Genomic DNA, 27,938 nt, shown 5'->3' with positions numbered 1-27,938 from the left:
CCTCATTATAGCTGGTTGATTGTAAAGTCTGGGGTCTCCTCTAGGCCCTTGCTGACCATTTGTTGAAAAGACTATCTCAATACTAATTGCCTTTGCTCCTTTGTCAAAGATCAGTTAAATGTATATGTATTGGTCTAGTTTTTGACTCTCTATTTTGTTCCTTTAATCTATTTGTGTATTCGTTCACCAACATCACACTGTCTTGATTAATGTACCCTATAATAACTCTTTTTTTCTCTTTTTTAAATTGAAGAATGAATGTTAGAAGTTTTTATTTTTTACTTTTTAGACTTTTATTTTAGGTACGGGGTACATGTGCAGGTTTGTTATATGGGAAATCTTGTGTCACCAGGGTTTGTTGTACAGATTATATTGTCACCCTGGTACTAAGCCCAAGGACACAATAGTTATTTTTTGGGCTCCTCTCCCTTCTCTTAGTCTTAACCCACAAGTAGGACCCAGTGTCTGTTGTTCCCCACTTTGTGTCCATGTGTTCTCATCATTTAGCTCCCACTTATAAATGATAACATGCAGTGTTTGATTTTCTGTTCCTGTGTTAGTTTGCTAAGGATAATGGCCTCCTGCTCCAACCATGTTCCTGAAAGGGACATGATGTCATTCTTTTTATATGGCTGCATAATATTCCATGGTGTATATATATACTACATTTTTTTTTATCCAGTCTACCACTGATGGGCATTTAGATTGATCCCATGTCTTTGCCATGGTGAATACTGCTGCAATGAATATACACATGCATATTTCTTTATAATACAATGATTTATATTCCTTTGGGTGTATACCCTGTAGTGGGATTGCTGGGTCAAATGGTAGTTTGGGTTTTGTCTCTTTGAGGAATTGCTACACTGATTTCCACAATGGTTGAACTAATTTACACTCCCACCAACAGTGTATTAATATTCCCTTTTCCCTGCAACCTCACCAGCATCTGTTATTTTTTCTTTTTATTAGTAGTGATTCTGACCGGTGTGAGATGGTATCTCATTGTGGTTTTGATTTGCATTTCTCTAATGATCAGTGATATTGAACTTTGCTTCATATGCTTATTGGTTGTGTGTATGTCTTCTTTTGAAAATTGTCTGTTCATATCCTTTGCCCACTTTTTAATGGGGTTGTTTGTTTTTTTCTTGTGAATTTGCTTAAGTTTCTTATAGATGCTGGATATTAGACCTTTGCCAGATGCATAGTTTACAAATATTTTCCCCCACTCTGTAGATTGTCTGTTTACTCTATTGATAGTTTATTTTGCTGTGTAGAAGCTCTTTAGTTTAATTAGATTCCATTTTTCAAGTTTTGCTTTTGTTGCAATTGCTTTTGGCATCTTCATAATAAAATCTTTGCCAGTGCTTGTGTCCAGAATGGTATTGCCTAGGTTTTGTCTTCCAGGGTTTTTATAGTTTTGGGTCTTACACTTAAGTTTTTAATCCATTTTGAGTTGATTTTTATATAATTGTTTAAGGGAGAATTTTTGTTTTAATCTCCTGCATATGGCTAGCCATTATCCCAGCACCATTTGTTGAATGAGGAGTCCTTTCCCTGTTGCTTGTTTTTGTCAGCTTTGTGGAAGATCAGATGGTTGTAGGTGTGTGGCCTTATTTCTGGGCTGTCTATTCTGTTCCATTGGTTTATGTGTCTGTTTTTGTACCAGTACCAAGCTCTTTTGGTTACTGTACCCCAGTAGTGTAAAGTTGGGTAGCTTGATGCCTCCTGCTTTGTTATTTTTGGGTAGGATTGCCTTGGTATAGTAACTCTTGAAGTTGGATATTTGGACCTGTCCTACAACTTTGTTTCTCTTCTTCAGTATTGTGTTGTCTGTTTTAGGTGACTTGTTTTCCTTTTTCATTTAAACTTTAGAATTAGTTGTTGATATTCACAAAATAAATTTCTGGGATTAAATCTACAAGTTGAGAAGAAATGACACTTTAACAATATTGAGTCTTCTCTCAGTGAACATAGAATACTCTTCCTTTGTTTAGATTTTTAAAATATTTAAAAGAAATATTTTTATTTATTTCATCAGAATATTGTAGTTTTCCTTATAGGGATCTTACACATATTTTGTTAGGTTTATTTCTACATACTTCGTATTTTTGGTGTTAATGTAATAATTGATATTGTGTTTATAATTTCACATTTCAGTTGTCACTGCTGATGTTAATTAAAGTCAAAACAGTTGAATTTTGTATATTAGCCTTCTGTCCTGCAACGTTTCTATAATCACTTATTAGTTCTAGGAGTTTTTTTGTTCATTGTTTGAGATTTCATACATACACAATCAAGTCATCTAGTAACAGAGATAACTTTCTTTCTTTCCTTCTAATTTATATACTTTTTATTTCCTTTTCTTGTCTTATTACATTAGCTAGGACTTTCCATAGTGAGAAGGGACATCCTTGTATTTTTCCTGATCTTAGCAGGAATGCATCTAATTTGACCCCCTTAGGTCACGTGTTGGCTGTAGATTTTTTTTTTTATAACATATTTTTAAAAAATTAAGTTGAAGAAGTTTCTCTCTATTCCTGGTTAGCAGAGAGTTTTTAATCATTTGCTACTGGATTTTGCTAAATGCTTTTTCTGTATTTATAAATTTGATTATATAATTTTTCTCTTTAGTCCATGAAAGTGGTGGGTTGCATTAATACATTTTCAAATGTTAAACCAGCCTTACATACCTGAATTAAATTTCACTTGATCATGGTGTATGATTATATTTATACATTGTTGGATTTGATTTGCTAATATTTTGAAGATTTTTGCATTCTTGTTCATGAAAAATATTGATCTGTAGTTTTACTTTCTTGCAAGATTTTTATCTGATTTTGGTATTGGGACAATTATGGTCTAATAGGATGAATTAAGAAATGTTCCCTCTGCTTCTATTTTCTGGAAGAGATTGTAGAGGATTAGTGTCATCTTTTCCTTAAATGTTTGGTAGACTTTAATGTTTGGTAGTGAAATCATTTGGGCCTGCTGCTTTATGTTTTACAAGGCCATTAATTATTAATTCAATGTATGTAATACATATAGGCATACTTAGAGGATCTAGTTCTCTTTGTATGAGTTTTGATAGCTTTTCTCTTTCAAGAAATTGGTCCATTTCTTCTAAGTCATTATAATTGTGGTCATATTATCCTTTTTAATGTCCATGGGATCAGTAGTGATGGCCCTTATTTCGTTTGTGATTTTAGTTATTTTTATCGTCTCTCTTTTTTTTTCCTCTCTTGGTTACTTGGCTATGGGTTTAGCAGTTTTGTTGATGTTTTCAAATAATCTGCTTTTAGTTTTGTTGATTTTCTCTACCGTTTTTCTGTTTCCAATTTTATTGATTTCTGTTCTAATTTCTTATTATTTGCTTCCTTTTATTCAGGTTCATGCTGTTATTTTTTCTGTAGTTTCCTAAGGGTGGAAGGTTAGATTATTAATTTTAGATCTTTCTTCTATTCTAATATATGCATTTAATGTTAGAAGTCTCTGTATAAGTACTTCCTTCATTATATCTCACAAATTTTGGTAACTTGTATTTTCATTTTTGTTTAGTTAAAAATGTTTTTTATTTTCTGTTGAGATTTCCTTTTTGACCCATTTGCTATTTAGAATTGTGTTGTTTAATCTCCAAATAGTTGAGAATATTCTGGCTATCCTTCTGTTATTGATTTACAGTTTGGTTCTACTGAGAGAACCACATCTCTATGAGAGAAATCATACTTTGTATGATTTCTGTACATTTTTTTTCTTTTTGAGATGGAGTCGTGCTCTGTTGCCCAGGCTGGAGTATAGTGGTATGATCCTGGCTCACTGCAAGCTCTGCCTCCCGGGTTCAATCCATTCTCCTGCCTCAGCCTCCCGAGTAGCTGGGGCTACAGGCACCCGCCACCACCCCCGGCTAATTTTTTGTATTTTTTTTAGTAGAGACGGGGGTTTCACCATGTTAGCATTTTTTTTTTAGTAGAGACAGAGGTTTCACCGTGTTAGCCAGGATGGTCTCGATCTCCTGACCTCGTGATCTGCCCCCCTCGGCCTCCCAAAGTGCTGGAATTACAGGCGTGAGCCACCGCACCCGGCCGATTTCTGTACTTTTAAACTTGTAATCTCAGGTACTTAGGAGGCTGAGGCATGAGAATCGCTTGAACCCAGGAGGTGGAGGTTACTAGTGAGCCAAGATTGCACCACTGCACTCCAGGCTGAATGACAAAGTGTGACCCTGTCTCAAAGATAAATAAATAAATAAATATACATAAATAAATAAAGTTTATGGCCCACAATGTGATGTATCTTGGTGAATGTTCCATGAGAAACTGCAAAGAGCATGTATTCTGTTGTTGTTGGATAAAATAGCCTATAGCCATCAACTAGATCCAGTTCTTTGGCAGTGTGTCTAGTTTAACTATGTCTTTACTGATTTTCTGCCTGCTGGATCTATTAATCCCTGATAGAGGGATGATGAAGTCCCCGACTGTAATAGTAGATTGTTTATTCCTTCTTGCAGTTCTACCAGTTTTTACCTCATGTATTCTGATTCTCTGTTGTTAAGTGCATCAGAGATCGTTATATATATCTTTTTGGAGTATTGACCTCTATCATTATGTAATGCCCCTTTTTATTCCTGATAATTTTCTCTATTCTGAAGTCTGCTTTGTCTGAAGTTAAGATAGTTACTCCAGCTTTCTTTTAATTTGTGTTAGCATAGTATATCTTTCTACATCCTTTTAGTTTTCTTAAAATTAATCTTTTTATTCTTCCCTTTACTTTTAACCTATACGTGCCTTCATATTTAAAGGGAGTTTCTTCTAGACAACATAACTGGGTTTTATTTTTTAATCTACTCTGTCAGTTTCTGTCTTGTAACTGGCATACTTAGAACTTTATATTTAAAGTGATTATTGATGTTGTTAGATTAATAGCCACCATATTTATAACTGTTTTCTATTTGTTGCAGTAGGTTTTTGTTTCTTTTTAAGATCTTCCCATATTTTTCTGCCTTCCTTAGTTGTAATTGAACATTTTCTATTATTTCAGCATGTAAGTTATACGTCTTTTAAAAAACATTTCTAGTAGTTGCTCTAGAGTTTGCAGTATACATTTACAACAAATTTAAATCCACTTTCAAATAGCTCATGTGTGGTACAGGTACCTTAGAGTAATATCGGTTTCTCCCTTCCAGCCTTTATAACTGACTGGCATTAATTTTACTTATTTATAAGGTATAATCACCCAATATGTTGTTGCTATTATAATTTGAAAAATAGTTATCTATTAGATCAATTAAGAATAAGGGAAATAAATGGCTTAAGATCTGAGTTTCTCTTCTGTATCATTTTCCTTCTCTCTGAAGACCTTTTCAAATTTCTTGCAAGGCAAGCCTACTGGTGACCAATATACTCAGGTTTTGTTTGTCTGAGAAAGTCTTTATTTCTTTTCACTTTGAATGATAACTTTGCAGTATACAGAGTTCTAGATTGGTAGTTTTTTTACTTTCACACTTTAAATATTACATTCTATGATCTTTTTACTAGAACAGTTTGTGAAGAGAAATCCATTGTAATTCTTATCCTTTTTCTGCTATATGTAAGTTACATTTCTCTCTCTCTCTCTCACTTTCTTTTGTTTTTTTTTTTGTTGTTGCTGTTTTGTTTTTTTCGGGGAAAATTAATTTACCTTTTTTTTTTTAACTTTTAAGTTGAGAATTGCATATGTTTCTTTTATTTATTCTGCTTGATGCTTTACAAGCTTCCTAGATCTGTGGTTTGGTGTCTGTTGTCAATTTTGAAATATTCTTAGCCATTATTCAAATTTTTTCTATTATTTTCCATCTTCTCCTTCTGGTATTCCCTTACACATATGTCACACCTTTTGAAATTGGTCCACAGTTCCTGGATATTCTGTTCCATTTTTCTTCATTCTTTGTTTTCTTCACATTTCCATTTGGGAAGTTTCTACCGACACATCTTTAAGCTCCTTGATTCTTTCCTTGTAGGTGTCCAATCTACTGGTGAGCCCACCAAAGGAATTCTTCATTTCTCTTACAATGTTGTTGATTTCTAACTTTTAAGAAATTTTTATTTTTAGAATTTCCATGTCTCTGCTTACATTTTACCCATCTATTCTTGCATCTTGCCCACCTTTTCCATTTGAACACTTAGCATATTAATCATAGTTATTTTAAATTTCTGGTATGATAATCACAAGGTTTCTGCTATATCAGAGTCTGGTTCTTTCACTTGTTTTGTCTCTTCAAACTGAGTTTTTTGTTGTTTTTATACATGACATAATTTTTTGTTGAAAGCTGGACATGCTGTATTGGGTAATAGGAACTGAGATAAACAGGCCTTTAGTGAGAGCATTTGTGTTTTTCTGGCTAGTAGTAATGCTGTGTTTACTGTTTGCTATAGCTATAAGTATTATAATTAATTTTATGTGTCAATTTTAATGAAGCCATGGGCTGCCCAGATGAAATGTTATTTTGGAACGTGTCTGTGAGGGTATTTCTGGGACAGATCAGAGTTTGAATTGTGCTATGGGCAGGCATCATATAATCTATTGAGGGACATAATAGAACAAAAGACACAGGAGGGAGACACTCATCCCCACTCATCCCTTTTTTCCTACCCAGCTTGAGCTGGGACATCTCATCTCATCTCCTGCCCTTGGACTGGGATTTACATCATTAGCTCCTGTGGTTGTTAGGCCTTCAGACTTGGACTGAATTATACCATTGAGTTTCCTGGGTCTTCAGCTTGTAGATAGCAGATTGTTAAACTTCTCAGCCTCTATAATATATAAGATATCTATATCTATCTATACATATATATATAGATCTATCTATACATATACATATATAGATCTATCTATCTATCTGTCATCTATTCTCAGCCATTATTACCTTAAATATTTCACATATTTTTCTACTCTTTTCCATTTTCTCCTTCTGGTATCCTTTTACACATATGTTATACCTTTCGTAATTGTTCCACAGTTCTTGGATATCCTATCCAATATTATACATTGGATATATCTATATCTATATCATCTATATCTATGCATCTTATTGGTTCTGTCTTTCTGGAGAGCCCTAATACAGTAGGTATCTGAGACTTCCATTTTTTTCTATTGTTCTTGTTTTTCTCTCCCTTATTGTCTCTACCTTTTCCTAGAAACTCCTTCTTAAGTAGAATCTGGGCCTTGCTGTTCTTTAGCTGTCATCTGCTGTTCTTATGCAGGAGTCCTGGTGATGAGGTGATAAGGTGGGAGAAAAGGGTATGTGCTCTGTAAATCTATGAGTAGTGAGTCTATTACCTCAGGCTATGACCTTAGCTTCCTTCTTCCTAAGATAAGATAAGAAAAAAAAAAAAAAAAGTGTGCGTATGTATACTTTCTCTCTCACACACACACCCCCCTCACACACACACATTCACGTACTACTGGTTCTGTTTCTCTGGAGACCACCAACAGATTATGAATACATTACATATTAAACATCATGTGAAATGGTTCTTCTCATATGCAAGTCACTAGATTAATAGCACATAATACTTTAAATTTAAAGGTTTGAGACAAAGTTGCTTTTTAAATTCAGAACTTGAATAAACTGAAGACCAATTTAAACCCACATAGCTTTAATTAGTCTTGTTAGCTCACAACCCCAGCCTTCCACTCTTGCAGAAATTTAAATGGCCCTTACTAGCTGTGTGACTTTTGTGACCTTAAGTCAATTAAATTCTCAGTTTACTTATCTGGAAGTGGGGATCATTTTTGCCTTTTCTATTTTTAAGGATTTTTGTGGAAATCACAGAAGTTTATGAAGACTCTGTAAGCTGTAAAGGGCTACTCTCCTTAGAAGTAATTATCATCAAGTATAATTGGTGAGGATTCAACTAATTCACACCGTGGTCACATTACATTATAACTGGCTCCAAAGTCTTAGAGAAGGATAGGTGGGGCCATGGAACCCACGTGGAACATGACTGCATTAGTAACATTGAATGATGCTCTTGACATTTTACTTCACTTTTTCAGATTATGTCAAGAAGACAGTTTGCTCAGAAATAGACTTTTCATATTTCTAAAACTAATTGCTTCTTTCATAATGAAAAATCATACCCAGGCTCAGAGCCTTTGAAGGCAATTTTATTTGGCAAAAATTCAATAATTTTTATAAAAATAGTTATAATTACCTTCTATTTACATCTGATGATACTAACTTTCCATTTGCTATAATGATATGTGGTATCCTTTTAAAATAAATGCATTTAAATGAAGAAACTTGTCTTAATTGTACAAGTGAGATGGGAAGGTGGCAAACACTGGGGAAATGGGATGTAAAAAATTGAAGATGCGAGAAACACTACTCTAAAATGTTCTAAATGCCCAAAAGTATTTCTCTGTACTAGTGTGCATCCTCTCATCTACAAATGCAAGATTCCATCTTGGAATCCTGAAGAATGGTAGGGTGTTCTCTAGTTGCCTTTCTTGCATTAGCTTGTTCTGTTTTTTACATACACCTTGTAAGGTAGGAGTTAACGTCTCTGTTTTGTAGATGGGGAAATGAGATGTGGAGAGTGTCCTTGTTCAAGGTCATACTGTGTTAGTGCTGTAGCCACTATTTAAATCAGGGGCTGTGGGGGAGAAAACAGAGCAGGGAAGGGTCTGTGTGGAGAAGGTGATAGTGATGCAATGTCAGCATCACTCACTCACTCAAGGTCAGGCTCTGGGAAGCTGACTGTGAAAGAATTCCAGAAGATAAGAGCCTTGACACCGTTAACTCTTTAACTGGGGCCTAGATGAGGCAGGACAGTCTTTTCCTTCAGGGGGAAAAACTTGCCTTCTGGCAAGTTTTGTTCAGATCTCTGGTTCTGACTGTGGGCAGATGGTTTTTAATAAATGTCCAGAGGGAGAAGGAATGAAGAGAGACTGAAGGAACAAAAGGAGAAGAGAGGAAAAGATCACTCTGAGAGCTTCGATTCCTTGGGAGTCCTGCATTCTTCCTGGTTCCTTCCTAGGGTGTCATGGAGATACTTGAGGCATTTTGCTAAGGTTGAAAATGGGATGTTTATAGCACCTCAACCCTGGCAGACAGCTGGAAACAATTAACACCATATCTTAAAAATCCCATAGTTGGAAGCTGCTCAGCAGCCCTGATGTTTAAAATCCCTTTCTGGATGGTTGGAGCAGAGATAAAAAGAGACAGGAAATTTGATGCACTCATTACCTTTTATGTGATGAGCACTTGGGCAGTTTTATGAGGTCACTGCTGCTGTTAGCCCTATTTACCAGATGATAAGACTGAGTCTCAGAGATAAGTATGTGCCCTGTGCCCAGGGTCAAGGAGCTAAGAATTCAACCTCCCAAAGCTCATGTCTTTTTCAGGTGAACAGGTAGAGAATGTTGAATGACAAAGAGGGTGGGGTGGTCTGAATAAAGCCTCCCTCTAAAAAAAGGTAAAGGTTGGCTGGGCATGGTGACTCATGCCTGTAATCCCAGCACTTTCAGAGGCAGAGGAGGGTGGATCACTTGAGGTGAGGAGTTAAGAGACCAGCCTGGCCAACATGGTGAAACCCCATGTCTACTAAAAATACAAAAATTAGCCAGGAGTGGTGGTGGGAGCCTGTAATCCCAGCTACTCGGGCGGTTGAGGCAGGATAATTGCTTGAACCTGGGAGGCAGGTGTTGAGGTGAGCCTAGATCACACCACTGCAATCCAGTGAGCAAGAGAGTGAAACTCCATCTCAAAAAAAAAAAAAAAAGTAAATAAAGTAAGAAAAAAAAGAAAAAAAAAAAAAAAGAAAAACGTAAAGGTATCCACATCCTGATTTGTGGAACCTGTGAATGTTACAGGCAAAAAAAAAAAAAAAAAAAAAAAGAGAGAGAGAGAGACTGCAGATGCAATTGGGTGACAAGATGTTGAGATGGGAAGATTGTCCTGAATTATCTAGATGGTGCTTAACTAGAATCATAGATATCTAGAAAAGCGAGGCAGACAGAGATTTAAAATAGAAGAGGAGAAGGCGATGTGACCACAAAGGCAGAGACTGGGGTGATGTGGCCACAGCCGAGGAATGCGGCAGCTGGCAGAAGCTGGAAGAGGCCGGGGAAGGATTCTCCCTCAGAGCCTGTGGAGGGACCGTGGTCCTGCGGACACCCCAACTTCAGCCCAGTCAAACTGATTTGGATTTCTTGTCTCTGGAACTGTGAGATAATAAATTTCTCTTGTGTTAATCCGTGAGGTTTGTGGTAATTTGTTATAGAAGCCACAGGAAACCATACAGGGCCTCAAATAGAATCCTGAGGGACAACATTTCAGGGACCGTAAGAGGGAGAAAGGATGCTGAGGAGGTGAGGACAAACCAGGAGTTTGGAGAAACAAGGAGTGTCCCAAGGAGAGATAGTGGCCCGGTCCCCTGACCCATGAGGCCAGGAGTCGTGTGACTCGTCCCCATCCTGCAAGGCCTCCTCTGCTTCCCTTGGTTCCACGCCTTCTCTTCCTGGGCAGTGGCACCTTGGGCTCCAGAGCTGAGAAGGTCCTTAGCGACCTCTGAGACCTTGGTCCAACCTCTGTCCCAATGCAGGAGTGTCTCCAGGACATTCCAGAGAGTTGTCAATCTCGCTAACCAGTCACAGATGAAGGCCAGAGGTCATGGGTGGTGTCTTGATGGAGAGTTGGGGAGGGGAGATGAATGAAGGCAAAATACCGAAATGTGACCAAAATCTCACAGTTCAAAAGCCACTATACAGTCGGTCAATCAATATACAATTAGGGGTAACAGAGATCCTTACTTCTTCAAAAGCCAGCACTTTACAAATGCTGCAAAATATCTTGCCAACTAATGCATATGGTGTGCCACCTGGGTGAGGTGGCTGATCCCTGCAGTTGACACTCGGGGATCAACTGGGCAGCTCTCTAGGGGACAGGGACCCAAGGGTTCTTCCTGGGTCGGGGGGCAGGGAGCAGATGCGAGCCTTGCCCTTGATTAAAACCATTCCCACTTACAGGACTGATGAACATCAGATGAGCTAAGGTGTTAGCATCCAGCCCTCTGGAACTCTCCCTTCCTTCTAGTTAATACTCAGCAGCAAGCCAGTGTCAAAAAGCTTTTCCCTGGCTTTGCAGTGTGGGTTACACGTGCTCTGCAAACTAGCAGGTAGGCCAAAATTCATATTGCTCCTATGCCAAAATGCAAACTCTTTTTCTTGACCTAAGAGGTCTGCAGGCAGATGGGGCCCACCCACCTCTCCAATTCCACCTCCCACCTCCCTACCCCTGGCTTATCATCTTCACCTCCCTCACCATGAGCGGGCTTCTCTTAGTTCTTGGAATCTGCCAAACTGGGATTTTGTGCTTGCTCTTCCCTCTACCTGGGAAGTTTTTCCCATGGCTGGTGCCTTCTCAACTTCCAAATCTCAGCTTCAGTGACACCTCCTGGAGGTAACTTCCTTGACCACTTCAGCAAAGATGTCCCCCACACCAAAAGCTTGTAATCATGCATTGCCTTTTCTTACTTCATAGTCTATCATTCTACAGAATTATTTTATTTGCTTACCTTCTCATTGGCTGTCTTCCTCTGCCCACCCCATGACTCTCAGGGTAGGTTATTAACATTGTTCCTCATTCTACTCGTAGTACAGAGCTTGAAATATACTAGGTCCTTGATGAGTATTTGTTAAATGTAGTAACGGCTGAGGGAAGGCTGTAGGGACAGCCTCACAGATGAAGCTGAGGGCTACTGTTGCCATGGCACGTGGAAGAGGGAGGCCCAAGTGGAACCACTAAAGATCAAGGGCAGGGGAAAAGATTCTAGCCCGAGGCAGGCCAGGGAGAGGGGCTGCTACAGGCTAAGGCCGACAAAAACAGGATGGCAGACAGGATGCTCCTCAGCCTGGTAACTCACTGGAAAGGGCCCAAGGAAGCTCTGGATGGGCTAGTGGGGTCTCAAATGGCAAAGAAGACTTCTATGCTACTAGATGAGCCTCAAAGCCTTCAGATAGTGGAGTCAGTATAGTGGGTCAGTCCATGTAGGTGAGATCTGGGAAGGTGTATGAGAGATAAGGGTTGTGGAGGGGCCCCCCAAAATGCCCATTGACTGGATGCTTTCCCAGAACATCCTCGCTGTCAGGTCTCTCTATGCAGTGGGATCCCTGCATCCTTTACATAGTTAATGATCACCTTTTCAGTGCATGATATAGCCCACCAGACCATGAAAAACTTGGAGAGAAGCCCAGAGGCATCTTGGTATGATGGCTAAAGATTAATGACTGTTTCATAGCCTGAGATTATAGGCCCCATAAAGTGCTTCACAGCATTTCCACAGCCAGCGTGATATGGTGGGGAAGAGCCCTGCCTCTGAGACCAAGAGCATAAACCCAAGTCCAAGCTGTGTGACACTGGCCAAGTCATTTAACCTCTCTGTTCCTCATCTTTAAAATGGGCATGATGGTAGCCCTATTTCAGAAGGCTCTCATGAGGCTTAAATGAGTTTAGCCCATAAGGCACTCTGAACAGTGCCTGGCGTACAGTAAATGCTATGGAAGTATTAGCTTGTATTGTCATTCAAGGAAGTAGCAGTGGGCTTTGAAATAGTATTCACAATATTACACAGAGATAACAATATTCATTGTGAGTCCAGGCTGGTTCTTGAGGGCTGGTGGGCTAGTGTAAAGAATTATCTTACTTTATAATCTATCACAAGCCCAGTGTGATGGAACATGGTGAGGGAGGAATATGGTGAGGGAGATAAGCAAGGGACAGGGAGGTGGGAAGTGGAGTTGGAGAGGTGGGTGGGACTCATCTGCCTGCCAGACCTCTCAGATCAAGAAAAGGAATTTGCATTTTTGCCTAGAAGCAAAACAAATCTTGGCCTACCTGCTAGCTTGCAGAGCATTGGTAACCCACGCTGTAGTCCCGAAGCCAGCCAGGGAAATTCAGAGCTCTGGATGGTTCCCAGGCTTCCCGCACTCTCTAGGAACCAACTTGCCACTGTGGACAGATCATAACATTCCACTGTAACACTGTAGTTGGTCAGGCAGGGAGTTGGTGCAGAAAACTGGAATGCACGCGTTTCCTTCTGCGGAGGGATCATGCTTGTGCATTGGAACAAACGTGACAACGGTTTCTTTCTTTCTTTTTTTTTTTTTTAATTGAAAGGATGATGAGTAATTTCCTGTCATTGGCTCCTGAATCATGGTTATATTTGATATGGAAGTTGTGATCCTGACACTTCCAATAACAAAAACAGCAACCTCAAGCCTCACATGACTCTTAGCTTTAACAAAAAGAAGGGTGCTTCATTGGCAAACCTGGTCAGTTATGTGCTTTTCCAGATGTTGGATGCTCCTTTTAAAAAACTTCTTGTAGGAGAAAAAAGGGATCCAGTTAAAATACATTTTTATTGTCTTTTACATTTACCTATGTTATTATCTTTACTGGTGCTCCCATTTCTTCATGTGGATTTGAGTTACTGTCTAGTGTCTTTTCATTTCAGTCTGAAGGACTCCATTGGGATTTCTCGGAGGGAAGGGTGTACTAGCAACAAATTTGCACAATGTTTGTTTATGTGAATAGGTCTTAATTTCTCTTTCAATTTTGAAGGATTGATTGCTTTGTTGTCTACCAAATTCTTGTTTGACAGTCTCCCTTCCAAGCATTTTGATATAATATCAAAAATGTATTTTGATATTGGGTGGGGTTTTTCTAACTGCCTTGTGACTAGAAAAAAATGCCTTAAGTCTTCAAGGCTGGTGTGGCTAGTTAAGACCATATGTCATCCAACTGCCTTTTGGCCTCCATGGTTTTTGATGAGAAATCAGCTGTTTGTTTTATTGGGGAGTCCTTGTTTGGGATGAGTCCTAAATATTTTCTCCCATTTTCCTCTATGAAAGTTTATAGTTTTATGTTCTATATTAAATCTATGATTCATTTTGAAGTAATTTTTGCATAAAGTGCAAGGTTTAGGCCCATGTTCAGCTTTTTTCCATGACGGATCCAGAACTATTTGTTGAAAAGTTTGTCCTCCCTCCACTGAATTATTGTACTGAAATAATGGTCTTCACTAGCCATACCAGCCTAGAAGATTTTAATGCATTTTTATCTAGTCATAAAGCAATTTAAAACACCCCACCCATTCAATATTTTACTTTGGGATTTAGAGATTTTTTATATAAGAATCATGGTCTTGTTCTTCCCCCTTCTTATCTTTAATAAGCAATCTTTCACTGTGGCTATAGAGAGTTAGAAAAATGTGGTGGAATGGGAATGCCAAGTCTGTAAATCTCAAAACAGTTTCTAAAATGAGAGGGGAGATTAAAAAAAAAAAAAAAAGAAAGGAAAGAAATGGAAAGGAAAAGGAAGGAAAGGAAAGAAAGAAGAAAAGAAAGAAAATAAAAAGAGAGTGGGCCTGGAGTTCAGCTTTGAATTCATCACTTTTTATCTGATTACCTTGGACTTCTTTCCTGTCTGCAAATAGAAACAATACTCCCTTCTTCACAGACTCCTTGTGATAAGGCTCACAGGTCAAGCTTCCTGAGGGGGTCCTGCTACACCTCCCTTCCTGCCCCAGGGAGAGGTGGCAGACCAAGCCTCTTTCTCCTGAAACCTGCCTCTCTTCCTGAGGCTGGAGGAGGCAGGTAGCAGAGGTGTCTGCAGGGAGGTGGGCAACTGGGGGGTAGATCTTGGATTAGTGTGCTAATGGGGGATGGGAGTGCCTCTATGTGCTCCTCATCTAGCGCCCCACACTGCACACCCGCCCTGCTTGAGCTCTGGCTGTAGAGAAAGATCAATGAGGATGTAAATGGATTCGGAAAAGCCTGCCTGGCTTCTTCCTGTGGCACCCAGCACCTGGGTCTCTGGAGATTAGTGGGTGGCGGCTTTGTCAGGGAGATAGACATTTAAACATCAGCTTTGGTCTAAAGGCCTTGCTTCCCAGAAGAGAGGGAAGAGAAGACTAGCCCTCTTCAGCCTCCTCCAGTTTCTCTGTGAGGCTGCCCCTTTCTGAAATGTGGAGCTTATACTTCTGTCTAGTGAGTCGCTCTTGCACTTCAGGCAGGTGCTGGAGAAAGGGGTGGTACTGGCACCAAATCTAACGCTGCATGTGGCAGCCAGAGATGAAAGATGTGAATCATGTATTGCAGGCAAAAATGGTTAGCTAACTTCCCCAGAGAGAGAAGGAGAGGAGGCCACACACTACCCAGGTGTAGGTTACTCTCTGTAACAGCTTGCGCCCAGCTGGGAGGTGCTGTTCTCATGCTTCATTTGGTCATTCATGTATTTATTCATTTAACCTTTCATTTGGGAATTTGTTTGTTTACTCATTCACTGAGAACTGACCAGCCAGCCTGGCCAGTCCCCCAATTAACATTTCTTTAACTCCTTTGTGTGCTTGGCTCTCTGCCTGACCCCAGAGACCTAGGTGATGAAAACACAGTGCCAGTGCACGGTGCACGGGGAGTGGCCAGACCATGCCTGGCTGGGCCAGAGTGGCGAGTATGGGCCCGGACATGTTCCTGGACATCACAGGGGCCCTGTCACATGCATGTCTTTATCGTAGGCATGAGCCTGTCCTCTGTGACACTGGCCAGTGCCCTGCAGGTCAGGGGTGAAGCTCTGTCTGAGGAGGAAATCTGGTCCCTCCTGTTCCTGGCCGCTGAGCAGCTCCTGGAAGACCTCCGCAACGGTAAGAGAGTATGCTTGGGGCGGTAAAATCACAGGGGGTTGTATGTGAAGCTTCCCACACTAACACAGTTCTGGCTGCTACTGCTTTTTTTAAAAAATATTTTTTCTTTTCAACCTCTGAGGGCACAGAACAAGGTTGCTGCTTCTTGATCTGTGATTAGTCTGAGGTATTAGAATGAGTGGACGAATAGCACCCACCCTTGGAGCTGCACTGGGAGGGCAGGCCTGTCTCTTGGACCCATGTCATGTGGCAGAGTTGAAAGAAAGGCTTTGTTTCTGCCTTGGAGTTGCAGCATTTCCAGGCATGCAAAGCTGGGAGAATTTAGAAGAGAGTGGCTGCAGTGCTGTGTGCATCTAACAGCACATAGGCTGTCTCTGGGCATAACCAGAGATGAGAGGCATGGGGTGGTCACCCAGGAGACCCCCACACTCTGTCCACCAGATGTCGCACTAGTCTGTGCCCCATCAGAAGGCAGGCCTGGCCGGGCGCGGTGGCTCACACTTGTAATCCCAGCACTTTGGAAGGCCAAAGTGGGCAGATTACCCAAGGTCAGGGGTTTGGGACCAGCCTGGCCAACATGGTGAAACTCTGTCTCTATTAAAAATACAAAAAAAAAAAAAAAAAAATTAGCTGAGTGTGGTGGCGCCCGCCTGTAATCTCAGCTACTCGAGAGGCCAAGACAGAATTGCTTGAACCCAGGAGGCAGAGGTTGCAGTGAGCCAATATTGTGCCACTGCCCTCTAGTGTGGGCAACAGAGCAAGACTCATCTCAAAAAAAAAAAGAAAAAAAAAAAGGCAGACCTACCCTGTGTTCTAAACAGGGGAGGTTAATAGAAAGAATTATTAAACTGTATTTGAAGACAACTGTAAGGCATAAGAAAATGCTGGTGGGGTGTGGTGGCTCACTCCTGTAATCCCAGTACTTTGGGAGACTGAGGCGGGTGGATCACCTGAGGTCAAGAGTTCAATAGCAGCCTGGCCAACATGGTGAAACCCTGTCTCTACTAAAAATACACACACAAAATATTAGCCGGGCAAGGTGGCATGCACCTATAGTCCCAGTTACTCGGGAGGCTGAAGCAGAATCGCTTGAACCCGGGAGGCAGAGATTGCAGTGAGCTGAGATCACACCATTGCACTCCAGCCTGGGAGACAAGACCGTGAAACGCCGTCTCAAAAAAAAAAAAAAAAAAAAAAAAGAAAGAAAAAGAAAAAGAAAATGCTGCTGGGTCTCCTAAGGCTGAGGGCAGGTAGCCAGTGAGGGAGAAACTTTGAAGGGAAGCCCCCTTCCCTGTTTGGGGTTCAGATCTGTGGGAGGAGCTGTGCTTGCAGCCCATGATGATGGTAGAATTTGCTGGTGTGCCCCACCAGAGGTGGTCTGCAGTCATGGCCCAGGCAATAGCCACCAGTGGCCAGGTGGAGAGCACGCACTGCAAGTGGGGGTCAGGGCGACCCTTTGGGGTGTAGGTGGGCTCAGGCAAGTCACCTCTCTGGAGGTTGATGTGGGCAGGAGGGCCGCTAGAGTCCTGTGTAGATTGGAGAAGGTGGTCATATGTCTAGTTCAGGCCTTGAGGTTGCCAAGGGATCTCATGTCTTGGGCATGTGTTCTGTGCAGAGCCCAACCTCCAGGTGGCCTCACATTTGCACTAAACTCTAGAAACTGCAGGAGAGATAAGGCCTCCTGCAGTGTCTCTTCAGAGCCCTCTAATGAGAAAGCTGCAAACTGCTGTCAGTACAGGAGAGACCTAAGGCAGCAGTATCCAAGGATGACTATGGGGCTCCTAGGCATTAAGCTCCAGAACAAACGCTGAGTGCCCACACTGAAGTGTCAACTCAGAGGTCACACGTGCTTGAGGGCTTCAGTGCATGAAGCAGAGGCTGCTGGCATGAAAGATCACACATGTTCTGTGAGGGCGATGGGTCCCAGCGTGGGCCGATGGAGGAAGCTGTGTACCTACGCCTTCAGTGTCATCTTCTCCCTCTTCCCCACCATGGAGGTTCTGATGAACAGCTACAGGGCTCCCAGAAGACCAGCTCCCTTGAGTCCTGGTCTTTCTCTAGAGAACTCAGGCTTGTGCTAAATTCCAGGTGTGCCTGACCCTCTCTTTACCTTTTACCTTGAGACTCTTGGGCCACGGATGAATTTAAGTGCAGGTGGTAACTTCCTGGCCGTGGCCACAGCCACCTTTTAGTATACCATGCATCAGGGTTGAATTTGTTCTGTTCCATGTCTCCTCCGGGTCTTGCTCACATTCAGTCCCAGAGATGGGTACTGCCAGGCACCTGCTGGGCACAGTCCCATGCCGGCCCCCCAGATGGAAGCTCTGTCTCTACAGCCCCATCACTGGCTTGGTTTCAGATTCCTCGGACTATGTGGTCTGCCCCTGGTCAGCCCTGCTTTCTGCGACTGGAAGCCTTTCTTTCCAAGGCCATGTTTCTCACATAGAGGCTGCTCCTTTCAAGGCCCCTGAACTGCTACAGGGACAGAGCGAGGATGAGCAGCCTGATGCGTCTCAGGTAAGCTGTGCAGCTTCTCTGCAGCTGCTGAGTCCTGTGCCCTGGAAAAGGCCTGTCCCAGTGGCAGCCTCCCCAGCTCCCAGCTCAGCCTTGCAGAGCTTGGTTCTCAATACCAAAGCAGAGTGGGTTTCAAGAGTTTTATTCCCAGGATGTCTTGTCAGCAACTTACTAGCTCATGGACAAGGGCAAGTCCACTTCTCTGAGTCCCAATTTCTACATTGGTAAAGTGGGGTAAATGTGGCTTAATTGATCAGGCTATTATCAATATTCAAAAAGAAGTGTTGAAAAGCTGTGGTTAAGTGGTCTGGCACATTGTTACCGTTGGCAGTATGCAGCAAGACACCTCAAAATGACCCAGCACGTCCTTAACTAGAAATTTATTCCAAGGCACAAGTAAAGATAAATTTAGCTGCAGCAATGCTGATTGTTGTATTGCTGAAATTAGTGATAAATTGAAAACAAGCTAAATAGTCAGTGGGAGAGGACATGAGACAAAACAGCATTAAAATGAGTCTGTAGAAGCTTATTTAATGACTTGAAAAGAAATTCAATATATGCGCACATAATATTATCCAAGTTTGGTTAGAGAGAATGAAAGAGAGACAGAGAGGAAGTTCTAAAAATACATGCACCAAAGTGTCTACAGTGATTGTTTCTGGATGGCAACATCAATGGAGATTTTTGATTTTCCTGCAATGGACATGTTTTGCTTTTGAACAGCAAAAGTTTCCAGTAAACATCATTTTTTATTTCAAAGAGAATTTTAATTCTCTCGAAGGAGAGAATGATGCAAGGTAGCCACACAACACTGGGTGGGGCATGGTGGGTGTTCTCAGAGTTCTGTTTCTTCTTCCTCACCCTTTCATGAGAAAAGTGCAGATGTGAAAATGCTGCTACCCTCGGGAGGCATCGTGGAATGGGAGCTGCTTTCCCTCCAGGCTCTGAAAGGCAAAGAATGGGGACTTGGTGGCTTCCAGATTTGGTTTATCTGGGTCCACGTGTCTCTAAGGCAGCTCACAAAAGTGAAGGTCTAAGAGTTCCAGTTCCACTGACCCCAGCTCCGGCACCCCCTCCCTGCTGACATCCTGGAAGTCACTCTGGCATCCAGGCCCACATACCTTCTTACACAGCCAGGGCCCCAGGGCTGATTCACTGATTCCTGGATGGGACACAAACTTGGGTGCCTCTCAGGTCTGTTTGGGTCTCTTGGCTCCACCTACACCGAGTTGCCTCCTATGCTGTGGACTCAGCTAAGATGTCACATCTTGAGCCCTGGGACTGGGATTTCTGCGTGACTGCTAAAGGACCATGCCAATGCAACCTGAGAATGCAGGGGAGCTAGTTTCTTATGGGGTGAACTTAGCCAGTGGTAAATGAGAGTCTGGAGGGAACTAAGAGGATACGTTTTCCCTTCTCTTTCTCTCATGGATGGTTTTGTGCTGTGCAAGCCTTGCAAGCTTTCTAGAGAAGTCCTGAGTTCTAGGAAGCCCTGTCTGCTGCACTTCAGGCTGTGCTCTGTTGCTTGTGGCAAGGAGGTGGCCAGCATTTTGACCCTGCATATCACATTGGTCCCTGTCTCTCTTCCCATTTTCTCTACACTCTCATTGCCCTGGGATTGCAGCCCCTGAATGAAGGGTCTGCACTTAACCCTTGCCTCAGGCTCCACTTTCTGATGTACCTGAGCTAACACAAATTTGAGTGCTCCTGGAGTCCTTCCCTGACCATCCCAGCACTCACTGATGAGGATCAAGCATCACCCTCCTGATTGCAGGTTGGCCTCCATTGAGCACCTTGTGAAGGCCTAGTCACTCCTCTGCCCAGAGCATCTTTGAGCTGGAAAGTAATACGTTCCTCCCTCCTGCACACTTTCCTCCAGGCAAAGGCACACGGACTCCAATAGACTCAAGGCTAATAGATTGAGTTAAGAACTGGCTAAATGTATTGCTGAGTCCTGGCCAGGAACATGAGAGTGAGTGTGAGCTAGAAGAGGTCCAGCATGAGAGGGACTGAGCTCTGAACTAACCAAACATTGGTTTAGCGCTCTAGGCATATGAAGCATTGCAAGTGGAGTGGGCTTTAAGGGGCCAGAGCCACCAGCCTCAAGCCCTGTTTATTAGGCCAGGAGGCAGAGTGACCAGGTTACTTGATCTCTTACAGCATCTCTAACACTTAGTTCTGTTCATCACTGTTCTTTTCCATTCATTACAGGCCCCTCTCTTCATCCAACTTCGCATGGGTCCATGAGGGGTTGGTTGGGCAGCTATGAGCTAAGAGAATGGTCCCTGGACAGGCTGTGCTCAGAATCCTCCCCCAGTCCTGGGCCTCGTTCTGATGCTGGGAGGGTGTACCCAGACCCCCTCCTCAGACCAACATCTGCCCTAAACAGTGCACTGACATATTTCCCCAACTACTTGGCATCTTAGTCCCAGGTGCAGGTCAGGTGGAAGGTGTGAGCAGGTCTCTAACTACAAGTCATCTGTGTTGCCAGTACCCCATCCTGTGCTCATAGCAGACATCACCAATCAAACATGGTGTTCTTTCCCACTGAGCCAGGAGTTGCCTTCAAAATTCTTCTCACCAACCCTCTACTGGCAGTGTCTACCAATGGGTTGAATTTAGAATTTTGAATGAAGCCTTTTGTCACTGTGGCCAAGGCCTTGCCCTAAGACACTTTTAGACAGAGCCCTTGGAATCCATGTGAGCTCCCAGGTGTGGGTGGTGCCTCTGGCAGTGCTCAGGATGCTGGAGCTCTGTCTGCACTTCAGTCCCTGCAGCTCCATGAGTCTCTATGCTCCATCGTGCTAACCATGTGGGAAGACCAGCCTTGCAGGTGGCAGTCACTGCAATTGGTTCTGGGAACTTGTTGGGTTAATGAGAAAGAAGTGGCTGTCTACCAAGCCCCCGCTCTTCGAGTCCTTTCTCTGGAAGTGGAGGTGCAGCTTGTGAACTTTCTTGCAGGGTAGCTATGCACGTTCATCTGAGGGATGGGAGCTGATTTCAGGATATAATTTCAAACAAAGATGAGAGCTAATGAGTTGTCACAGGTGACATTGAACACATCTTGACCTTGAGGATGTAAACAACCAAAACCAAAAACTAAAACCACTTATATTAAACCCAGTGGGTGGCTCAAATAACTGTGTGTTTTTACTTGAAATGTTTCATTACCTCATTGTTTCCTTCTAAACTCCCAAAAACCATTTCCTGAGAAGAGAGATCTTAAGGTAAATGTGCCTTGTCAGTTATAATAGAAGCCCCACAATAAAAACCAACTGACATTGATTGAGGACTGGTATAATCCAGAGGTCATGTAGCCAAGTGGGAACAATTCAAATACTACGTCACAGGATTGCAGTGAGCACTAAATAAGTTTATATGGGTAAAAGACTTAGAACAAAGCTTAGTATATTGTAAGTACTCTATGTCCAATAATAACAATAATGGTAACAATAATAATAGTTAATATTACCATCTTTGGGTACTTTTGACTTGATCTTTATTAGAATTCAGGCAGAATACTCATTTTTAATATGATGAAACCGAGAGTCAGAGATGTCAGACAATGCTCTTCCCATGATACCATTTTGCTTTTTGACAACATACGGTGCTTTTTAATCAGGCTGAACCACACTGTGTCATGGAAACAGAAGGCCTAAAATACAATGGCCAGGGCCAAATATATGGTTATTAGTTACTTAACAAGAGGTCTAGGGATTGGTCAGCAGCCGATTCATGTCATCAAGGATCCAGGCTGTGTATTTCCATTCTACCTTCCCCAGTGGCTGGTTTTCTATAATATTCTTGCTGCCTCATTGTCACAGAATGGCTGCAAAGACTCCATGTATCAATCACATCAATGTTCAAGGTAGGTACAAAGGGGAAAGCGTGGGGCCAGTCACATGTGTCCTTTTGTCAGTAAAGCAAAAGCCTTGTCAGAAGCCCCCTAACAGATTTCTCTCACGCCTTTCACCAATATTGAGTGTCATGGTTTCTGCTAGAAAGCAAATTTCTGGCTTTCTAGCCTCCAAAGTAGAAGGGAACAAGGGTCAAGGGAGTTGCAGATGGTGCTGGACTAGCCAGACAACAGCGTCTGTTCATGTGGAAATTGGGTTGTATTTTTCTTACAGAGCTATGGAATAAGAGAGATGATTGGAATCTAATCATGTACTCTTCTTTTGGGCAGATGCACGTCTATTCTTTAGGAATGACCCTCTACTGGTCGGCAGGGTTTCATGTTCCGCCACATCAGGTTTGTAAACAAGACACTTCAAGTCTTACCAGGCTATGTCTTTGGGTTTATTTAGTGGTTTTCTCCTGGGCAGGGACCACATTTACTGAGCACATATACCACTACTCTCCCCTCCTCTAGGTCCTAGGCAGGCGTTGTGAACTCATCACACGACTCCTTCCTGCTAGTGCAGAAACAACCTCAGAATCCTACTCAACATAGCACTCCAGGCAGCCACAATTTGGGACTGGCAAGCAAGATAAGTTTGGCCATCTCCACTCAGGGGAAGTATTAATAGCAAGCTAGAGAATTTTATAGACACTGAAGATACAGATTTACATATATTTTTTAAAAGGCTTTAAAACAACCCTTCCCAAAGCGAGATGCTTCCCTGAAAAAGGCTTCTGGGCTCAACAGATTTGGGTAAATGCTCCCTACAGTATCTCCCTCTCAAATAGTTTTTAGAGTCATTTTTTAAAGACTACAAGAAGGTTTAAAGCTTAGAAACTTTTAAACTTTATCCTGGCTGGGCATGGTGGCTCACACCTACAGTCCCAGCACTTTGGGAGGCTGAGGCAGGCAGACCACTTGAGCTCAGGAGTTCGAGACCAGCCTGGCCAACATGGCAAAACCCCATCTCTACTACAAATAAAAAGATTAGCTGGGTGTCGTGGTGCTTGCCTGTAGCCCCAGCTACTCGGGAGACTGAGGCATGAGAACCGCTTAAACCCTGGGGACTGGGAGGGGAAGGTTGAAGTGAGTGGAGATAGAATCACTGCACTCCAGCCTGGGCAACAGAGCAAAACCCTCTCAAAAAAGATATACACAAAAATATCCTAATATTTTACACAATTTTTGACTACAGAATAGAAGTGTTTGTATACATTTCCATTTGACACTATAACAATTCCTTAGAGACTGGTGCCACAAGAACACATGCTGGAGAGCCCTGCCCAGCTGACCTTCTCCCTTCCTTCCTTCCTGCCTTTCTTTCTACTCACCCCATCCTCTCCAATTCAACATCCGGCACTTCCTGGGTGGTCTTTCTAAAAGAGAGACCAGCTCACCGCTGTCACATGCAACCTTTTGTAACGCCTCACTGCCCATGGGGTTGCCTTCTGGCTTCTCAGTGAGACACACCTGGAGCCTAGGATAGGGTCCCTTCTTCCGTCTGGCTCCCCTTTGGCACTCTGCCAGAATCAGGACCGGCTTCCTGGATGTGTGTCCTGGATGTGTGACCCTGTGTCATAGCACAGGGTCCTGCATTTAGTTTAATGCTCTGCTATCCCTGTCTTGGAATTCTTAATAATTTTGAACAAGGGACCCTACATTGCCATTTTCCCCCAGGCCCCTGTCCTGCTCATAATCCCCTTCCCTTCAGATGTGTGTCAGCTTATCTGCATCTTCATGCCTTTGCACACACTGATCCCTTCACCAGCACCTCACTCCCCACTTTCCTCTTGGTTAACCCTAGCCTTGGCTAAGCCCCTTCCTTTACATTAGTGCCATGGCCTGTGCTTCCCAAGGTCAAAGCCCTCGTCATCCTCTATGGTCTTTGTCTCTTTTAGTGACCGTCTCTCTCATCACACCATTATTTTCCTGAAGGCAGGGACTGTATCTGGTGTGGCTGGATTTACTGTGACGGCAGGACTCAGCAGCTTGGCTGTATACAGAGATAGGTGCTCACAGCTGATGCTCCCTGGCAAGAAGTGGTAGTGCAGCCTTTATCTGGAAAGTGACCTGCAGTGTGGGTTGTGCTTGAGAAACAGTCTGATTTTGAATCTGAATTTGAGGCCTTTCTCATATGAATTGTGATCATTTAAATGCATGAGGGAAATGCTTATAAGATGCTTCCGTTTTCTTTTGCTCGATATGTACACGTGACATAAAGTTCAACCAGCAACGATTGAGCATTTGTGCTGACTGCTGGCTGTTGTGAAGTGAACAGGAATAGGCCACAGTCTGTATGTCCCTGGAGCTCACATTCCAGGGAAAAGGCCCAGTGAGACCCCATGAGTGACTGGATGCAATGACAAGCTGCGCAGGTGAACTTGAGTGAAAGGGTGACCTCTGGTTTGATTTGGGGTGCTTGGCACAGGTGGAAATCCATCTTGTCAAAGCATCTGTTTTTCATGAGCATTCCAAACACGCTTGGGCAGAAGGGTGTTCTGGTTTAGAAAGCAGCCGGCAACACAGAACTGATGCAGAGATGATTGCTCTGCACTTTGCGGCCTCAGTGATGGATCTTGTGTGTCCTTAAACTCTCCAGAAGGAGCAGGCATCTGCTCTGGTGCTTGTGGGAACACCCATTTTCATGTCTCCAAGGCCTGCCTGACAAGGTGCTGCCTCGCAGCAGCAGCTCTTACTGCTCTCTCCTCTCACCGGCCCTGTCTGCCTCCAGCCCCTGCAGCTCCGGGAGCCCCTGCACTCCATCCTGCTGACCATGTGTGAAGACCAGCCTCACCGGCGGTGCACATTGCAATCGGTTCTGGAAGCTTGTCGGGTTCATGAGAAAGAAGTGTCTGTCTACCCAGCCCCTGCTGGTCTCCACATTAGAAAGCTGGCTGGCTTGGTTCTGGGCACCATTTCCGAGGTCAGTAGAGAACCGTGTTTTTTAAGCAGTAGCCACTGGCCTTGTGTGGCTATTAACATTTGAATTAGTTAAATTATAATTAACTAAAATAAAATAAAAAATTAAATTAATCAGTCACATTTCAAGTGCTCAGTTGCCACTTGCAGCAGGTGATGACCCTATTGAACAGGGTGGATCTAGAACATTCTTGCCATTGCAGTTCTATTGGGCAGTGCTGACAAAGACCTTTGGGCAAGCCCCAGTTTCTCACATGGGTAAGACCCTTGACATCTTGGCGAGTGCCTCCTTACATAAAGCAGTCATGTTTAGAACCCATGATTCAGTTTTCTTTTCAAAATTCAACTCCAGGTTCTGCACAGAAGCCTTCCCTGACTTCGTTTTTGTGGTCCATGGGTACCCTCCCCTCTGCTATTTTATACCTGCAGGGGGTCCTTTGTTGTGCTTGTCACACTGTGCTGCTTGCTGCCCTGTGCACTCCCCAGAGTGCTGCAAGGGGCGTGGCACATGGGAGGCATCTGGCTTCGGTTGGATTTCCTCCAAGCTAACCCAGAGACAGAGATTCTTGTGCAAGTTATTTATTGGGGAAATGTTCCTGGGAGAGGGGAGTGATGGTAGTACAGCTGACAAGTTGAAGGATAAAGTCTCAGCTGGAGACAGGCCCAGCCTGGCCACCTGGGGAGCTCTGGTGCAGGAATGGCACCTTGGAGTTGGTCCCCCATGAGACCCGGGTGGAGCTGGGGTAGGATGGGCAAGTGAGGTGCCTATGGCACAAAATGTAAGGAAGTCTGTATTTGGGAGGAACCAAAGGCAGGTAAGCTAGAGACCAGTTGGGTGGCTGCACTTGTCCAGGGACAAGTTGGAGAGCTGAGACCAGGATTCATGAGGGGCCATGTGGATGGAGATGAGGGGACAGCAAGGTGGATAGTGGCAACAGTCAATCAGAGAAGGCCTCTTCCATCAGAGAAGGTCTCCTTCTTGGACCCTTTCTCTCTTGGCATGGGAACCTGTGGCTCCTGTGAATTGAGCCAGAGGATTTGTTGGGGGAAGCGGACTATATTTATTTGAAAGATACTGAACTCTACCATCCACTGGTGTGCCATTGTCCTTGGATAGACACTGTATTGACCTGCAACATTTCCATCAGGGACCTGCAAAGTAGATGTCAGTCACTTACCAGCATTCACTGGGCACTGCATTAGGTATGCTATGGCAGTGCATAAAGCACACAGAGATGTTGGGGGAGACAGACAAGCAGCACACTCAGGGAACATGGTGCAACAGAGCCAGGTATGAGTGCAGTGATAAGGGAAGGTGATCAGAGTGCAGAGGTGGGGAGGCTTAGAAGTAGAGAGGACACAGTTCTGGGTCTTGTGGGCACAGAGGAGCTTCTGTGCCCACAAGAGGGAATGTATGAACAAAGGCACAGATGTGTGTGAGTGCGCAGGTCTGGAGTGGGGGGTGAAGTGCCTTCAGGGTGCATGTGGGGGATGGGGACAGAGCACATTCTGGGTGCCGGAAAACACATCATTAGGTGCTCACTGTGTAGGGCAGACAATTCCACATTGATTCAGTCTGACAGCCAGTTTGCATGTATCTATAAAAACGCCCCCTCCTTATCTTGGTATGTGGATGTGGGATGCACTTGACCCCCAGGTGGAGAAAAGAGTTGTGGAGGAAAGCTCCTCTGTGCAGCAGAACAGAAGCTACCTGCTCAGGAAGAGGCTGCATGGGACAAGCAGTGAGAGCCCAGCGGCACAGGCCTCGGAGTGTCTGCATCCTTGCAGAGGTGGGTACGTGCCCTGAGCAGTCCCTGTGTGGGCCGATGGTACCAATTCTATTGTTTCCTGCCCTGTATGGGCCACACATTCACATTGTGATGGCAGAGACAGCCTATGTAAGTGCCACTCTTTCAGGAAGCCACTGAAGAGAAGGGGCTGAGCTTAGGACTCACCTGTGTTCCCAGGAAAGTCTCATTTGGGGACACAACACAGTTACTTATATCAAATGAAAACTTTAAAAATGAGTTCCAGCTGTCCAAGTTGAGAAAATCCAAATTAAAACAAACAAGAAAAGAAAAACTTGATTTTTTTTCAGTTATTGTTCTGGGTGTGTTAAAAGAGTGGTTTTTGGAATAATCTTCAAATCTACTGTTCTCTACTTTTCAACTAAATCTGAGCTTTTTTTTTTAAATTAATGTTATTGTTTGTTGTCTCTAAAACAAGATGCACTTTGCCATTAGGCTTTATCTTCCCTTGTAACTCTCCCTCCAACCCTCTATAACTGTCCTTTCTGTTTTCTACATGAGAAACAGATTCAGAGAGGTTAAGTAATTTCACCAAGGTCACACAGCTAGTAAGTCATGATGCCATTCATGCTCTGGGATGCCTGATTTAAGAAAGCCTATGCCCTCTACCATGTTGCTTGGTTAGTTTCAGAAAGAAGCACGGAGACCCAGAGCTCGCCAGATCCCCATTGGAGCACCTCAACACATAGTCACTGCAGCCTCCTTGTTAACCGGTAAGCAGCAAGGCCTGCAGAGTGCTGTGAACTTGATGTGAGACATAGGTGTGGGGGCTACGGTACCTTATTTCTTTACTGATTATTAATGAGAAGCCTCTTGCTCCTCCAGAAAATGCCAATGCTGTTCCATTAGCAGTTGAAGAAGCCGCATTTAAGCAGATCCGAAGCCAAGATGATGGGGGCCTGTGGCAGCTGTGCTGTCAAGGCATCCTGTTCCCCCTGGGAACCATACTCAGGCCGAGTGGCGGAGCGACAGCATGCCTTAATATTGTTGCCATTATCCATTGCCATATCATGCTGCATAACAAGCAACCACAAAACACAGTGGCTAAAAGCAACAATTATATATTTAGCTCATGATTCTGTGAGTTGGTCATTTAGGCTGTGCTCAGCTGAGAGG

At 43.3% G+C, this 27,938-nt stretch overlaps 1 protein-coding gene across 1 annotated transcript in view; it reads left to right on the top strand.

Annotated features, from left to right (window-relative positions):
- FRMPD2 (FERM and PDZ domain containing 2) overlaps positions 1–27,938 on the top strand; it is a 132,924-nt gene that overhangs the window by 8,223 nt on the left and 96,763 nt on the right. Inside the window, exons 2-7 of the mRNA XM_011990937.1 lie at positions 15,555–15,680; positions 18,040–18,197; positions 22,381–22,446; positions 24,827–25,018; positions 26,672–26,804; positions 27,448–27,535. Of these exons, the coding sequence (XP_011846327.1) occupies positions 15,555–15,680; positions 18,040–18,197; positions 22,381–22,446; positions 24,827–25,018; positions 26,672–26,804; positions 27,448–27,535 (763 nt within the window). The remainder of the gene's footprint in view (positions 1–15,554; positions 15,681–18,039; positions 18,198–22,380; positions 22,447–24,826; positions 25,019–26,671; positions 26,805–27,447; positions 27,536–27,938) is intronic.

Source organism: Mandrillus leucophaeus, unplaced genomic scaffold (assembly GCF_000951045.1).
Source record: "Mandrillus leucophaeus isolate KB7577 unplaced genomic scaffold, Mleu.le_1.0 Scaffold388, whole genome shotgun sequence".
Classification (NCBI taxonomy): Eukaryota; Metazoa; Chordata; class Mammalia; order Primates; family Cercopithecidae; genus Mandrillus; species Mandrillus leucophaeus.
The sequence above is the reverse complement of the archived record's forward strand: the minus strand, read 5'-3'. Positions and strand labels throughout refer to the sequence as shown.